Source organism: Heloderma suspectum, chromosome 2 (assembly GCF_057233095.1).
Source record: "Heloderma suspectum isolate Gila_16-S chromosome 2, 16-S_ref, whole genome shotgun sequence".
Classification (NCBI taxonomy): domain Eukaryota; kingdom Metazoa; phylum Chordata; class Lepidosauria; order Squamata; family Helodermatidae; genus Heloderma; species Heloderma suspectum.
In genome coordinates this window covers 375,007,665-375,025,074 of record NC_139459.1, presented here as the reverse complement: position 1 = coordinate 375,025,074, position 17,410 = coordinate 375,007,665, and the positions used below count along the sequence as shown (strand labels likewise).

Sequence of the window (17,410 nt, the reverse complement as noted above, 5' to 3'; positions counted from 1 at the left end):
CCCAGTCAATGTTTAGTTTAGACCAAGAACATTGTACTTAAGGAAGTTTGATAAAGATAAAAGATGTAACACTTTGAATGTTTCAATAAACGCAGTTAAGTTAAATCTTTTGATAGAATTTATTTTTCTCCACAAACTCTGTTTGCGGGGAACCAACTGGTAGTTTTTTATAATGAGCTTGTCAGATGGACCGTCTCCACTTCCTAGGTTCTTAGGTGACTCCTCTGAAAGCCCCTCAAAGTGCCAAGCGGCCTGCCCTGTGTCCCCTAAGTTAGCCTGCTCCTTCAGGTGCTGCACAGGATGCTGTCCCATTGTCAGCATTGAAGGAACAGCCCAGTTGGCTTTTGTACTTGGAAGGGGAGAGGAGGCCATCTTGTTCTTTGCCTCAGGCACCAAAATGTCTTGGGCAGCCTGGTACCCCGGAGGTGTTTTGGACTGCAACTTCCATAAGCCTCAGCCAGCATGGGTAATGGTCAGAGATTATAGGGGTTATAGTCCAAAACGTCAAGGGTTAGATCCAGGATCTGCCTTCCACAAGAGAAAAGACTCTGCTCGCAGAAGGTCGCTCCACCTGATTTTTTTGATATATTTATTTAGTACCCTTCTGATCCACCCCAAAGTTCATGTTCTCAGGGTGGATTACAACCAGTTAAAAATCTAACATGCCATTTTACAGTACAGTTCAAAATATAAAATACAATACAAATATTTGAAAGAATACAATACAAGATAATGCAAAACAGTAAACAGCATAGGAATTGATACAAGAGCCTTAGGGTGCAATCCTAGACACGTTTAGACAGGAAAAATGTCCTACAACATCCAGCATTCCCCAGCTGGCTATGCTGACTGGGGAATGCTAGGAGTTGTAGGATGTTTTGCTGTCTAAATGTGCATAGGATTGCACCTTTAATCACCTTGCACTAGCTCTAAAATGCCTGGGAAAAAAAGAAAGGTCTTTGCCTGGTGCTGAAAAGATAACAGTGTAGGTGCCTGTTGAACCTCTGGGGAGTTTGTTCCAGAGGACGGGTGCCATCACTGAGAAGGCCCTCTCTTGTAGCCACCCACCCAGCTGCCTAGGGAGATTCCCCCTGTCTCCTGACACTAGAGCTCAACCTATACAGTGAGGTCTCCGGACTCTGTATAGCGTTTTCAGGGGACTGCCAAACCCATTTTGGGTGTAAGGTCCAGCACATTGGAGAGCTCTTTAAGAGTTCTGGCTGGTTCTGACTGAAATCCAGAATAGAGTCACAGGTCCACCAAAATTTGAGCCACTGGCCTCAGTGGGCTGGAAAGGCTGCAGTCGGAAGGAGGGGGCGGGGAAGTCCATCTTGAATCAGGATCCAAACCCTGGAGGACACCAGGTTACCTACCCCTGCCATACAGCCCCTGGCTTCCTCTGCTTCCCCTTCAACCTCACCTCCCTCCACAGCTGCCTATGTTTCCCCTCCCAGGGCACCCAGCCAGAACCCGCCTCCCTCTATCCCTCCTCTGCCTGCCATTTCTTCCTTGAACTACTATAAGGGCAATCAGCTCATTCATTCATTCAGGGTGGGACTTCATGTATGTTTAGAAGAAAAAAGCCTGGCTGGGCATGATGGGAATTTATCCTGCGGCCCAGCTAAAGAAAGGTTCCCAGGCGGCTTATATGTAACCAGTAAAACAAGGCAGTCCCTGACCCCAGGCTTACAACTCAGGACACAGACGAGGAATTCTTTCAAAGACTTTATTCCTTTATTACTTTATGACTCTTTCAGAATACTAGTCGCTAGCGCCAAAGCAAGGAACAGCCCTGGGGAAAGATAGCAGAGTAGCCTAAGCTCCAGGTAAGGCAATTGGTCCCCGTTTGAAGGAGAACTGTGGGAAGACTCTGAACTTATGGGCTATGGAGAGATCCTCCCTCTTTCCCTTGGGTCCTTGGGACGCGACCGTTGTTTGAGCGCCAAACGAGTGGAGTGCCTCCTTTCGGCGCCCTCCATCTGTCGTCGCTCCCTGCGTCTGCGCTGAGTGTCCAGCAAGCCCCCCTCCAGCGCTCTCTCACTGCCAGGGTCACTATCTATCCCAGGAATGCTGGCAGGAGGAATCTCTGCCAGCTGCTGTGCCTGCGAGGGATGAGCTGGCTCCTCTCCCTCGGATTGCTGATCCTCCTCAGAATCAGAACTGCTCTGGGGCTCTATTGGCTCAGTTTCCATCCTGACAGCTTCCCCCTCAGGTCAGCCTGCTGGAATGGCTGCTGGCAGTGAGAGTTGTGGGAGCTTGAACGTGATTGACAGTTTGACACATATGGATGGCACCCCCAGGATTTGTAGAAGGGAGGAAGGAAGTTCTCCCCCTGGGGCTTCCCAGATCCTACCTTCGCCTGGCCATGATCCAAAGAGCCCTTTCCCCAGGGCAGGAGGCAGGGCAGGTAATCGCCACAGTTCTGTCTTCCGCTTCACACATTCTAGGCATCTCGACTCTCTCACATTGGCCCGGAGAAGGCATCTCTGTGGCTGGCAAAGCACGCCTCCCTCTTTTCTGGTCCTGCAAGACAAGTGTGCATCAGAGCAGGTTCACACAAACACCCACGCGTGCACGATTCTGTAGCTGAGGCAGGGCCCTAGCATCAGACAGCCTTCTGTTCTAAGCTAAACAGTCCCAGATGTTGTAACCTCCCCTCATAGGGGAGTCTCTCCAGCAGCTTGATCATTTTGATCACCCTTTTCTGCACCTTTTCCAACTCCTGAACATCTCTTTCTGAGAGGCGGTACATAAGAATATAAGAGCAGCCCGGCTGGATCAGACCAAAGGTCCATCTAGTCCAGCATTCTGTTCACAAAGGGCCCAACCAGCTGCCCCAGTAGGAAGCCCACCACAAGCAGAACATGAGTGGACCAGCACCATCCCACCCATGTTCCCCAGCAACTGGTGTACATAGGCTCACCGCCTCTGGTATCGGAGATAGCATAGAGCCATCAGTATTAGTAGCCATAAGGTCACTTTGTATGCTACCTTCCCTAATGTGAAAACATCTAAATCCATGTTCCCCAGCCTGGTGACCTCCAGCTGTGTTGGACTACAACTCCCATAATCCCTCAGCCAGCATGGTTTGTTTGCTTGTCTTATGGATCCTGGCTTGTTTGGGCACAACACACCATAATCCCTGGTTTGGAGAGAACACTAAACCAGTCTTCCCAACCCTGTGCCTTCCAGATCTTTTGGACTACAGCTCCCAGCATTCCTGGCCACAGGCCATTGTGCCGGGTTGTATTGTAATTTTGTGTTTTCTCCTACAAGGAACCATAAAGCAGATTAAAGGGTCCCCCTCTTCTCCCTTTTTATCCTCACAACAACACTGTGAGGTAGGTTAGCCTGACAGTCGGAGGCTGGCCCAAAGTCAGCCAGTGAGCTTCATGGCCAAGTGGGGACTAGAACCAGTTCTCCTGAGTCCCAGTCCAACACTCTAACTACTATACCACACTGGCTGGAGAAGGGTAATCTAAATAACAGGCCTGCGGGCTGGTTTTCTTTCTTGAAGTGAAGTAAGAGAAGAGGTCCGTCCACTTTGTGTTGGTAATTTTGCAACCTAGCCTGCAAGTTACTGGAAGGGGGCCATGCCGCAGTTAGTTAAAAAGGTGTCCCCAACCAGTCGTGTCCGACTCTAGGGTGTGGTGCTCATCTCCATTTCTAAGCTGAAGAGCCAGCGCGGTCCGAAGACGCTTCCGTGGTCATGTGGCCGGCATGACTGAACACCCAGGTGCACGGAATGCTGTTACCTTTCCCGCCAAAGTGGTACCTATTTATCTACTGCAATGAATATGGACTTGAGCACACTCCGGGAGAGAGCGCAGGACAGGAAGGCCTGGCGTGCTATGGTCCATGGGGTCACGAAGAGTCGGACACGACTGAACGACTGAACAACAAAAATTTCTTGCTTTCGAACTGCTAGGTTGGCAGAAGCTGAGACTGAAGACGGGAGCTCATTCCGTCACGCAGCGCTCGGGTCTTGAACTGCTGTCCTGCTGACCTTCCGGTCTGCAATTCAGCGTCAGCTAGGCTTAGGATGGCTATAGCCCACAATGTGGCTTCCTGTGATTTCTTCCTTTTGTCGTCCCCCCCTTCCCCCCATTGCTGGGAGCACCGTCTCTGCTTTCTCGCTCCTTCTGGCGTAATGGAACACAAAATGGACAGAGCAAACTCTTTTTGAAACGCTACGCTGTGCCTGCCTTTTATATGCAAGAATATTTGTGAGTAAAACCGTTTTTCTTTCTTTCTCTGAAGAGTGGCCTCTTTTCAGCTGGCCTGTGGGCCTGGTAAACGCTCGTTCTGTTTTGCCCTTTGTTTTGCTTTTTTCTCTGCTAATTGCTTTTCCCGGACAGGAGGCAACATGACCAAATCATTTTGTTGCTGGAGAAGGTTCCTGCGGGGTTAAAGGTGGCGAGCTGGCGCTCCTAGAGGGGTAAAGAGGAAGTGGCCATAGACTTAGGATACCTTGGGGGGGTGTATCTGCGAATTGAGACCGTCACTTCCGGCCCATCCTCCTTCCCAGGGTCTGGGGGTGGGGGCTTGTGTTCCCCATCAGCTCTCGGCCTCCGCGGCCCCCCTGCGCTCCGGTGAGTGGCGAGGCGTATTTGGGGAGGGGGCGCAGGGGCTGCCAGGGGGAGGCGGGGCGAGGCCAGGCGGCAGAGGGGTGGGGGGACCCCTGGATGGAAGATGCCCGGCCAGTGCATGGGGCGGGGGGCAGGAGGGCGCCGACCTGCTTGGGCAGGCCGAGGAGGGTCTGAGACAGGAGTTCTGGCGCTCCGCCTGCCTCCCCTAAGGCCTGTGCAGCCGACTGGGTGGGGGACAAGTGTAAATTAACCATATATTATTGTTATTGTTATTATTTATTACATTTCTCTACTGCCCCATGGCCGAAGCTCTCTGTGCAGTTTGCAGAAGTTAAAACATTGAAATAGAATGGACAACGTTTAAAATCCATTTACATAAAAGCACACAGACGATATACTGTCCCCACTTGGACAGTTCTAGTCCCCACTTGGCCATGGAAGCTCACTGGGTGACTTTGGGCCAGTCACAGACTCTTAGCCCAACCTACCTCACAGGGTTGTTGTTGTGAGGATACAACGGTGAGGAGGAGGAGAATGTAAGCCGCCTTGAGTTCCTTGCGAGAGGGAGAAAGGCGGGGTATAAATGCAATAAATAAATAAATAAATAAATAAATATACACAAACAACATATAAATGAAGTAAATATAAATGGTGATTTAAATTAGCAAGGGGGAGAAAAAAGGGAAGCGGATTCAAAGAATTTGTTTAAATCACATCTCCCACGGGCGGCACTTCATCTGTTCCGTAAGCAATGGTGCAAATGTGCAAATCAGGCAACAGTGTGAATATTCCTATATTTTAAGGAAGGAGTCTTAAACACTGATTCTTCGCTGGCATAGAAAACTTAAGGCACAATCCTATGCCTGTTTAGACAGAAAAAAGTCCTACAGCTCACGACATTCCCCAGCCAATCTCCCACCAATCTGCTTCTTGGGATGAGCCCTTTGGGTTCTAGTATTTTGAGAGAGGGAGAAAAATGTCTCCCTATCCGCTTTCTCCAAACTGTGCATAATTCTGTACACCTCTGTCATATCTCCCCTCACTCACCTGTTTTCTACGCTAAGCTGTCCCAGCTGTAGTAAACTTCCCTCCAAAGCATATTACTCCAGGCCCTTGATCATTTTAGTTGCCCTTTTCTGCAACTCCATAATATCCTTTTTTGGGTGCAGTGACCAAAACTGTTCATGGTATTGTAAGTGAGGTTGCACCATGGATTTGTATAAGGGGAATACGAACGTGGCAGTTTTATTTTCAATAAATTAAAACTTAATTCTCAGTCGCATAGGTGAAGGAACCTTTCCCCAATTTCTGGCTCCTCTTTGAGGTTTTGACTCCTTTCCTGCAGGGAAGAGACCCTGTCATTTGCAGGAATTGACTGTTTTTTCATCTTTCCCTTGACATGTTGGCTTTGCAAGATTTAATAGCCCCAGCAATTACAACAGTTCCTGCCTTAAACCACTTGGCAAAAGGTGAAGGTGATCTATCCACCCTGATGGAGGCTGCCTTGGACAACAAGATGGAGACAGAAAACCAAAACTCAGCTGGCCCAGAGGCAAGAAAAGCCCCCCATACCATCCAGGTTGGGAGCAGCAGAGAATTCTGGGAAGCAACTGTCCAGAAGGTGCTGGGTGAAGACCCCTTCACCTCAGATGTGCAGCACCAGCATCTCAGGCAGTTTTGCTACCAGGAAGCCGAGGGCCCCCGAGAGGTTTGCAGCCGACTTCACCATCTTTGCCGTCGGTGGCTGAAGCCAGAGCGACACACCAAAAGTCAGATCCTGGACCTGGTGATCCTACAACAGTTCCTGACCATCCTTCCGCTGGAGATGGAGAGCTGGGTGAGAGAATGTGGACCAGAGACCAGCTCCCAGGCGGTGGCCCTGGCAGAAGGTTTCCTCCTGAGCCAGGCAGATGAGAAGAGGCAAGAAAAGCACCAGGTGAGATGGTGTCATCCTGGTGGCTTCAAATGGCTGGGGGTGTGAGCGAGGACATCCTAAAACAGCCCTCCCCAACCTGAGGCTGTCCAGATTTCCTAGGCTAGAACTCCCAGCATGCTCCAGCTGATATGTCTGGCTGTGGCATTCTGGGAGTGATAGTCCCAACACATCTGTAAGGCCCCAGGTTGCGAAAGGCTGTCCCAAAAGAACCCAACACCTTTCCTCACCAAACTCCCCTGTCCTTTGCATGTCCCCTTCCTTTTCTAAGCCTTCTTCCCACTTCCTGTCTGGGATCCCTGTTGCTGTTTCAGGTCCAGGAGCCATTGGCACAAGAGGCTGCTGATTTCCCTGAGGCCGAGAAGGCTCTGTCGGGCACCCCACAGAGAGAGCCGTCCAGGTGGATTGTGCCGGAGGCTGGCGGAGGGGCCACCTCCCTGGGTAAGACTATTGTGTCTCCTCTGCACTTGGCCTCCCTGTCTAGAAGAGGCCAAAAACCTGTGAGCTGCTTCTCTTTTCCTCTGAACCCAGCTAAAGCGTTTGGGAAGGGGCGTAGTTTGATAACAGAGCACATGCTTTGTGTCCAAAAGGTTCCCAGGTAGGACTGGGAAAGAATCCTGTTCCAGAGCCAGGATCCAGTCTCAGAGAAGCTCTCGGGGGCCATGTGGCCTGTTTACCAGTGAGAAAGGCCTTTTCAATAAGGCCTTTCCCACAACAGGCAACACCTTCCACCACACACAGGAACGCTGCCACCAGGACCTTTTCCTCAGGTCCAACCCTTTTACTTCATGATCTGTGAGGACACATTGGCTTTTCTCCCGACTTATATTATTCTCTTTATTGCTTTACCCTTTTGTAGCCACAAGCCGTAGGTGTAACGAAGGGGGACAAAAAGATTGCAGAGAAACTGAATGAATTCTTTTCATCTGTCTTCACTGCAGAAGATATAGGACAAATACCTGTGCCTGAACTGATGTTTTCAGGAAGGGTGTCTGAGGAACTGAGGCAAATAGTGGTGATGAAAGATGAAGTTCTCAACCTTATTGATACACTGAAAGCAAATAAATCACTGGGCCCAGTTGGTATCCATCCTAGAGTTCTCAAAGAACTCAGATATGAAATTGCTGATCTTCTAACCAAAATAGGCAACATGGCCCTAAGATCAGCCTCTATACCAGAGGACTGGAAGATGGTCAATGTAACAACAATTTTCAAAAAGGGATCCAGGGGGGATCCAGGAAATTACAGGTCCATTAGCTTAACGTCTGTTCTGGGTAGATTGGTTGAAGGCATTATTAAAGATAAAATTAGTAAGCATACAGAAGGACAAGCCCTGCTGAAAAACAACACAGCTTCTGCAAAGGTAAGTCCTGTCTCACTAACCTTTTAGAGTTCTTTGAGAGTGTCAATAAACATGTAGACAGGGGTGATCTGGTAGACACTGTTTACTTGGACTTCCAAAAGGCTTTTGACAAAGTCCCTCACCAAAGACTCCTGAGCAAACTTAGCAGTCATGGAATAAGAGGACACGTCCTCTTATGGATCAGTAAGTGGTTAAAGAACAGAAAGCAGACAGTAGGAACAAATGGTAAATTCTCCCAATGCAGGGAAGTCAATAGTGGGGTCCCACCGAGATCTGTATTGGGACCAATGCTTTTCAACCTGTTCATAAATGATCTGGAATTAGGAGTGGCCAAGTTTGCAGATGACACCAAACTATTTAAGGTGGTTAAAACAAAAAGGGATTGTGAAGAGGTCCAAAAGGATCTCTCCAAACTGGGAGAATGAACATCTAAATGGCAAATGTTGTTCATTGTAAGCAAGTGTAAAGTGATGCACGTTGGGGCAGAAAATCACAACTTCAAGTAAAGCCTGATGGGATCTGAGCTAGCAGTGACCAACCAGGAAAGAGATCTTGGGGTTGTGGTGGACAGCTCAGTGAAGATGTCAGCCCAGTGTGTGGCCACTGTAAAAAGGGCAAACTCCATGGTAGGCATAATTAGAAAAGGAATTGAGAATGAAACTGCCAATATCATACTGTCCCTATACAAATCTATGGTGTGGCCACACTTGGAATAATGTGTACAGTTCTGGTCACCACACCTGAAAAAAGATATTGTAGAGCTGGAAAAAGGGCAACTAAAATGATCAAGGGGCTGGAGCAACTCCCCTACGAGAGAAGGTTACAACAGCAGGGGTTGTTTAGTTTGGAAAAAAGGAGGGTGAGGGGAGACATGATAGAGGTGTACAAAATTATGCATTGTGTAGAGGGAGACATTTTTCTCCCCCATTCAAAATACTGGAATTGGTGGGAGATTCAGGACAGATAAAAGGAAGGACGTCTTCACACAGTGCAGAGTTAAACTATGAGGTTCACTACCACAAGATGTAGTGATGGCTACCAATTTGGATGGCTTTAAAAGTGTTAAGACAGATTCCTGGAGGAGAAGGCTATTTATGGCTACTAGTCCTGATGGCTATGTGCTACCTCCAATATCAGAGGCAGTGAGCCTGTGTACACCAGTTGCTGGGGAACATGGGCGAGATGGTGATGCTTGAGGGTTTCCTGTGGGCAGCTGGTTGGCCACTGTGTGAACAGAATGCTGGGCTAGATGGACCCTTGGTCTGACCCAGCAGGGCTGTTCTTATGTCCGTATGTATAGAACATAGAATATTTATCATTTACAGCATTAAGTAAATAAGACAGTTTAAAAGCATATATACGTGTGCGTGCATGTGCGCACACACACACACATACACTCTCTGCCACTGAACCACACTTAATTACCTCTTTAATCCTGTACACACAAATCTTAGCCACTCTCTGTCTCTTCACCATCTGTCTCTTCCTTGTCCATCCCCTATCCGGTCCTATCTAAACTATGCAATCACAACCCCCTCTTTATATATCACACCGTTTGACACACCCTCACTCACTCAGCCAATCATCTCACATATGCAAATACATCACAACTCCTGTCACTCATACCACAAATTCTCTAGATCTACTTTCCAGAAAATATAGAGTCATATAACACAAATGCATGCAACATTCTAGTGGGGGGTAGTGCTGAAGGCAACATAGGGCAGAGGAAAAATACCAGCATATTTGAGCTTGAAGCTCGCACTACCAGTCACTAAGCCGTAGGAGAGACATACCAAGCTTTTAGAAATGAGGTGGGAGGGAGGGGAACGGCAATAGCAGGGGAACCCACTGGGAAAGGGGTGGGGTCAGGAAAGGGGTGGGGCCATCTGAGGCATCCTTGGGCCAGAGCTGCTCCTTCCCCGATGTTGACAGTACTGTGCTACAAGGTCCAACAGTCTGGCTCCGTTTCAGGCCGCTTCCTGTGTGTGTCTCCAGCCCCGCCCAAACGTGATTAGAAATAGTGGCAAAATCTAGTTTTAAAGCATTTAAGTCTTTAGATGTCTGAATGTGTCGTTTGATTTGTGCCCAAGAGCCTGTGTGTGTGTGTGTGTGTGTGTGTCTGTGCGCATGCGTTGGGGGGGCGGGGATATATATTTTTTCCATGCAAGGAATGCAACTTCTAAATGTATACACAGCATCTCTGATGGACCCGTGGAGATCCGGGTTCAAGCCCCCACTTGGCCATGAAGCTCCCTGGGTGACTTTGGGCCAGTCAGGGACTCTCAGCCTAGGTTATCTCACTGGGTTGGTGTGAGGATAAAATTAAAGGCAAGAGGAGGACCAGCAGGTAAGCCGCCTTGGGTTCCTTGCAAGGGGAAAAAAGGCAGGATAGATATATATTTTAAAAAACACCTTCCATCTGCCTCTGTCTCCCTCATAGGCTGTGAAGCAATGCTGGCAATGCATTCTGGGTCATCTCCGCTTTGTGGCAGAGTGGAAGGAGCTGCCATGCTGCCAGGCCAGGTAGGGAAGGAGTCCTGGGGACATGGGGGTTGGAGCCAGGACCCGCCTTCCATGAGAGAAGAGGCTCCACTCACGAAAGTTCTATGCCCGATTTTGGGGGATCCCCCCGTCCCCTCAACTTGACCGCTCCCTCCATTCAGAAGGGTCTCCTGACTCTCTGTGTAGCTGGAGGGGCTGCTGTGGGAAGGAGGGGGCAGGGAAGTTTCCTGTTGCCAGCGCAGTTGATCCAGCTTCTATGCAGATCCAACCCTGGGTGTCTCTCTGATCCTGAAAGGATCTTCCGGCTCCCATTGCTGCTGCCCACTAGGAAGGCTGTTGCTGCCGCTCGCAAAGGTTTCCGTTCTGCAGCTGACCTGCACCCTCCTTCCCTTAAGTCCCCTTTTGGATTTTCCTTAGAAGGGGAAGAAGTGTCACGTTCACTCTTCTTCTCCTTCCTTCAGGGCCGGATAACCGTTGAGGAGGTGTCTGTGCATTTCACCGAGGAGGAGTGGGCTCTCTTGGATCCGGACCAAAGGGCCCTGCACAGGGCAGTCATGGAGGAGAACTCTGGGATCGTGGCCTCTCTGGGTACGGCGTCCCCTTTGTCCAGACATTGCCAGTTATTTGTCAGTACCCTGCATCCTCTTCTTCCCATCGATTCTTAGGGCCTCTGTCTTGGGAGGTGAAACCTTTAGCTCCTGGCTTGGGGCCTGCCTCCTGGCTTGACTTCAGGCTGGGTCAATGACTCCGGTGTGGCCCCTCCCTTCCCTGTTGTGTTCCATGGCCAAGAAGTGTTTTTTAAAGTATTTAACATTTTTTTTAAGTCCTTAGAAGAAAATGCCTAAGGGACAGGGCTGTTTGACAGTGGAACCAACTGTCTCAGGAGGGGGTGCATTCTCCTTTGCTAAAGGTATTTCAAGCCTGTTGGCAGGCATAATTAGAGATGTAAAATCTCCGGAAATTATGAAGCCATGGGGGGGGGGGAATTCTGGGAGTTTCCAGAAAAATTGGAAAGTTTGGAAAAATTGAAAAATAAGCAGTGCTTCTTTTTTTAGCTCTCTTTACAGATCTAAAGTCACGTTGTTGCTCTGCTGTCCACGGCCTGGTGCCCTCCAGATATTGTGGGCTTCAGCTCCCATTTATCCTCAGGCAGCATGGCCAGTGGTCAGGAATGCTGGGCACTGTAGTCCAAAACATCTGGAGGGCGCCAGGTTGGGGAGGGCTGCTTTAGGAATATAGAGCAGCCTTTCTGTTCCGAAAGTTATGTATGTACAACTTAATTTTCTCATAAGATTATTACTGTATTTTACAACTTTTAGAAGTATACTCAGTTAGTAAATGTGTAATTCTTGCCTGAATAGATTAGAACTGCATTAAATGAGTGCTACAGCATCAGAAACACAGGACTCTATAGAACAAAACCCAGACCCTCAGGAATGCACCGTGGTGACTCTGCTCACACCTAGGTGTTGGCCCAGGTGCCGAGAAAGTGATAAGTCAGATCCAGGTTTGCTTACAAGGAGACATTTATTGAGTAGTTACAGTGCACTTAAGTACTTACCCAAAGGTTGGGTCAGACACGCTCTGAACAAAGAGCTGTGCTGCAAGATGGATTTTTATATTGTACATGTTATTCAGGCATAGCAGTGAGGCAATATGACAGGTACAAGCATTAGAGTTCATCTACAACCTTCCCAGCATAGCCCAGCAGTGCTTGGTAACATATTTGGCAGAAGCAAGACCAACAGAATTTTCTCAGCATGGAGACCTGTGGCTTAAGATGAACATAGCTTTACTCTCAGGCACATCCTGGGCTCTGATAAGATAAATGGTACCAGAGCTCGTTAGCATGGAATGTGCCAAGGGGGCGCTGCACCGGCCTTTGCCTCATCTTATGAGCCGAGAGGCCCAACTTCTAGGGATTGCAGCTATTAATGAACCAAAGCAGAGAGCATTATGGATCTCTAAGCCCCTCTAAAACTACTGTTGGCTTGCTTACAGGCCCAGGGCCCTACAGTTGGGAAACTGAACATAAATGTCTATCAGTAAAAATACTGTAGACCAATAATTTTAATAAGGAATGAAAGAACTAACTATGCTGGGAATGTCTGAGGGAGGATCAAAAATACATTTTTCACCATGGCTTCATTATTTCCAGATATTTTAATTTCTAGTTTTATTATACAAGTGTTCATATTTCATAGTTTTTAGAAATAATTTGTCGGGGGAGGTAAAGGGTGGGTAACAATATATAAATACTTTGTCTTAAATTCTAAAAGAAAATATTTCATAATCCAAAGCTGTTCAATTTTCCCAGTTTTTCAGAAAAAAACAAAAACAGCACATGGAAAAACCCAGGAAAAAAACATTTTTAAAATTTTTCTGTTTTTATTATGGGCCTTCACATCTCTGGCATAAGTAAGGGTGAAACAGAACAAGCAGCCAGATATTTTGCTGTGGCAATTAAGGTGCGATCACAATGAATTAATGGGTGGGAGATAAATGGCATGGGTACTGTGTATGACAGGGCCCCCAGCCTTTTGGGACCTGTGGGCACATTTGGGAATTTGAGAAACTGCTGTGGGCACCAATACAAAATAGCTCCCATGGAGGATGTGGCTTGTCACCTAATGGCTTCCGTGGGGGGCTGGCTAGTCAAAAGTGTGCGAAAGAGGGAGTGAGACTAGAGGTTGGGAGAGGGGGAGAAGCTGAGAGAAACAGTGAGACTAGGGGCTGGGCAGGAGGGGGGAATAGTCAGGTAAAGCAGGAGAGGGAAGAGCAAGAGCAAGATGAGAAGCTACAAAGGGAGAGAAAGAAGAATACTGTTACCATGTACAGGTTTTTTTGAACACTTATTTTGAAGGGGGCAGGGAGGGTTGAGCTTCATGGGTGCTGTGTTGGGGCCCCTGGTTTATATTGCCAATATTCTTTCTGATTTTATGTTATGTATATATGTAATATCCAGAAATACTGATGGACTAAATTGGGGGGTGGGCAACTATTTTGGGCCTGTGGGCTTATTTGGAGATTTGAGAAACTGCCCTGGGCTGCACCACAAAATGGCCGTCAGGGGAGGCGGAGCCAGAGGTGGGGGCTGGGCCCCCTAGCATGAACAACAATTTTCCGCACCAACAGAAACCTGTTTCACAGGAATCTCAGGTGGGATTTCTTTTAAAAAGAGGGAAGGGAAGGGCGCCTTGGTGGGTGCCAAGGAAGGTGTCTGGGGCCCATTGGTTCCCACAGGCACCACACTGCTTTTCCCTGCGCTGAATACACACTTTGGGTTTGGAGCAGTGGAGGCTGGTGCTATGATTTTGGTGGGGCTGTGAATCCATCTGGGTTTTAGTCAGAACTAGCCAGAACTCTAACGGAGGTATCCAAAATGCTGACTTTATATTGGGGCTAGAGCCCAAAACTTTGGATAGCTGCTTTAGAGTTCTGGATGGTTCTGAGTAAAACCCAGAATGGATTCACAGCCCCACCAAAATGGGAGCCACCAGCCTCCACTGGTTTGGAGATATTTAAGCTGAGGCTGGACGGCCATCTGTCAGGGCTGTTGTAGCTGCATCCTGCTTTGCAGATCCTGCCATGAACAGGGGGTTGGACTAAATGACCTCTGACGTCCCATCGAATGCCAACATTCTATTATGTAGATTACTGTCATTTACAGGTGAGAAACCTTATCAGTGCTTGGAGTGTAGAAAGAGCTTCAGTCTGAAGGAGAAAGTTACTGGCCAAAGAACCCACACAGGGGAGAAACCATTTAAATGCCTGGAGTGTGGGAAGAGCTTCAATCAGAGGGGAAAACTTACTGGCCACCAAAGAACCCACACAGGGGAGAAACCATTTAAATGCCTGGAGTGTGAGAAGAGCTTCCGTCGGAGGGAACATCTTACTGACCACCAACGAACCCACACAGGTGAGAAACCATATAAATGCCTGGAGTGTGGGAAGAGCTTCAGTCGGAGGGAACATCTTACTGAGCACCAAAGAACCCACACAGGGGAGAAACCCTTTAAATGCATGGAGTGTGGGAAGAGCTTCCGTCGGAGGGGAAAACTTACTGAGCACCAAAGAACCCACACAGGGGAGAAACCATTTAAATGCCTGGAGTGTGGGAAGAGCTTCAGTCGGAGGGGAAAACTTACTCGCCACCAAAGAACCCACACGGGGGAGAAACTGTTTAAATGCCCTGAATGTGAAAAGAGCTTCTATCAGAGGGGCAACTTCATTAAACACCAAAGGATTCACACAGGAGTGAAACCATTTAGATGTGCAGAGTGCGGAAAGAGCTTCCGTCAGAGGGAACACCTCACTGGGCACCAAAGAACCCACACAGGGGAGAAACCATTCAAATGCTTGGAGTGTGGGGAGAGCTTCATGTGGAAAGACCAACTCACTTCCCATCGAACAATCCACACAGGGAAGAAACCTTATCAGTGCCTGGAGTGTGGAAAGAGCTTCCTTAAGAAGCATAGTCTCGTTAAACACCAAACCATCCACACTGGTGAGAAGCCGTATAAGTGCTCAGACTGTAGCAAAACCTTTACCGCTCAATCGTGCCTTACTACACATCAGAGAACACACACAGGGGAGAGACCGTATAAATGCCCGGACTGTGGAAAGAGTTTTGGGCAGAGCTCACACCTTACCGTACATCAGAGACTTCACACAGGGAAGAAACCATTTAGACATTTTGAATGTGGAAAGGGCTTTACTCAGAGATCAGGTCTCGCCTCCCATCAAAGGACACAGAGAACAGGAAAAGTATAGAAATGTCTGGACTGCGGAAAGTGCTTCAGCGAGACTGCAGTTCTCACTTCGCATCTTAGAATCCATTTATAGGATGCCTGTATAAAGAACCAGAGCCAACTTAAATCTTTGGCAACAGCAACAAAGAAACACGTGGCACCTTAAGAGCGTAAGAAGAGCCCTGCTGGATCAGACCAAGGGTCCACTCAGTCCAGCATTCTGTTCGCTCAGTGGCCAACCAGCTGCCCATGGGGAACTCAGGACACAAGTGCAACAGCACCCTCCTGCCCATGTTCCCCAGCAAATGGTGCATCCTGCCTCTGATACTGGAAGTAGCATACGGCCATCAGGACTTGTAGCCATTGATAGCCTTCTCCTCCAAGAATTTGTCCAACCCCCCTTTAAAGCCATCCAAATTGGTGGCCATTACTACGTCTTGCAGTAGCAAACTCTATAGTTTAACTATGTGCAGTGTGAAGAAGTCCTCCTGTTTATCTCCCCTTAAAGTCCAATAAGTGGAATGCAAAATCAGTTTTCATGGGAAGTTCCCAATGAGGGAAGCTCTTGCTTCCCGAAAATGAGTGCCACTCTCGAATGCTAGAGCAGTCCGCCAGGCGTTCTTGGTTTTTAAATTAAGTGGTGAAGGTGCTTCTAGGATCCACCTGTTCATAACGAACGTGCACATTTTATCCAATGTTTTAGCGGAGGGGCCGTAACTCAGTGGTAGAGCCCGTGCTTGGCATGCGGAAGATCCCGGGTTCAATCCCCGGCTGCTCCAGGTAGACCTAGGAAAGAGTCCTGCCTGAAATCCCGGAGAGACATTGCTGCCCATCAGTGGGCTAGATGGACCCAGGGTCTGACTCGGGCGCAGGCAGCTTCTTGTGTCCCTAAAAAAGGCACGAGCACCGGGAAGAGCAGCTGCTGGCACACTGCTCTCGTTTTCGCCATTTTTCTATACGTTGCTTTCTATTGCTATGTATTCGTAAGCCTTTAGATAGCTTAGATCAGACTAGATTCCCTCACATCCCCTCCTTCCTCCATATATCGGATGGAGGTTTACAACTGGTCTTAGATGGGGCTGCACTCCCCCTGAAAGACCAAGTGCGCAGTCTGGGAGCCCTCCTGGACTCTGAGCTAACTGGGGAAGCCAGGTGGCTGCGGTATCCAGGAGTGCTTTTTACCAGCTTAGGCAGGTACACCAACTGCGGCCCTATCTGGAGAGGACGGACCTTGCCTCAATTATCCACGCAGTAGTCACGTCCAGGCTGGACTACTGTAATGTGCTATACGTGGGGCTGCCTTTGAAGATGGTTCAGAAACTCCAGCTTGTGCAGAATGTGGCTGCCCGAGTATTGGTGGGGGAGAGCCAATTCGATCATATAACGCCTATACTGCGCCAGCTGCACTGCACCAGTGCATTTCCAAGCCCAATTCAAAGTGCTGGTTTTGACCTTTAAAGCCTTAAACGGTTTGGGTCCATGTTACTTGAAGGACCGTCTACACCCATATCAGCCTGCCCCCACACTTTAAGATCAGAAAGAGAGGCCCTTCTCATTTGCCCACCTGTGAGAGCAGTCAGGTGGGTGAACACACATGAGAGGGCCTTCTCTGCAGTAGCCCCACATCTTTGGAAGTTGCCGTTGAAGATCCGCCATGCTCCCTCATTGCAGTCTTTAAAGAAGGGCTTGGAAACATATTATTTTACCTTGGCCTTCTACTGATATGACTGCTACTGTTGCTGCTGTTAACATCACTGTTTGTTTTATTATTGGTTTTAATTGTTTATTGTTGGCTTTTATTGTTTTAACGTTTTTATCACTTTTAATATTTTAATTGTTTTTATGTATTTTATTGTTGTAAGCTGCCTTGGGAGGGCTTCTGCTCTGAAAGGCGGCCAAGAAATATTTTAAATAAATGCCTGTCAATCTGTAAAGTTGTTCCTTTAATTCCTATCCTTTCTCCTATATTCACTTAGATTCTTTCTAGAACCTTCCTGAAAGGCCCAAGTATGTAGCCGTGTAGACCAAGGTGAACTTTCCATGGTGTCTTAAGTTCCTGTATAAAGAACGACCATTTGTAACCGAATGTAAGAATCTGAACACCAGACGTAACCAGTTGCAAATGTTTCAGATGTTGCATTTGCTGAAGCGTCCTCCAAGATCTACGTTGGTTTTGAACGCTCAATGTTCCCTCTGTGAACTGCCGAAGAAGTTGTAGGGAGGTGGAGATGAAGAGTGAAATGAGTCTGTTTACAGAAGGGACCCGGAC

The 17,410-nt window shown here is 48.2% G+C and overlaps 1 protein-coding gene across 1 annotated transcript; it reads left to right on the top strand.

Moving 5' to 3' along the window:
• Positions 1 to 4,519: 4,519 nt before the first annotated feature.
• On the top strand, positions 4,520 to 17,107 carry LOC146356207 (uncharacterized). The gene is made up of 6 exons (XM_084831722.1): positions 4,520 to 4,592; positions 6,005 to 6,525; positions 6,837 to 6,963; positions 10,329 to 10,411; positions 10,852 to 10,978; positions 14,061 to 17,107. The coding sequence occupies exons 2-6, from the start codon at positions 6,082 to 6,084 to the stop codon at positions 15,161 to 15,163; spliced, it is 1,884 nt and encodes a 627-aa protein (XP_084687848.1). The 5' UTR covers positions 4,520 to 4,592; positions 6,005 to 6,081; the 3' UTR covers positions 15,164 to 17,107.
• The last annotated feature ends 303 nt before the right edge of the window (positions 17,108 to 17,410 follow it).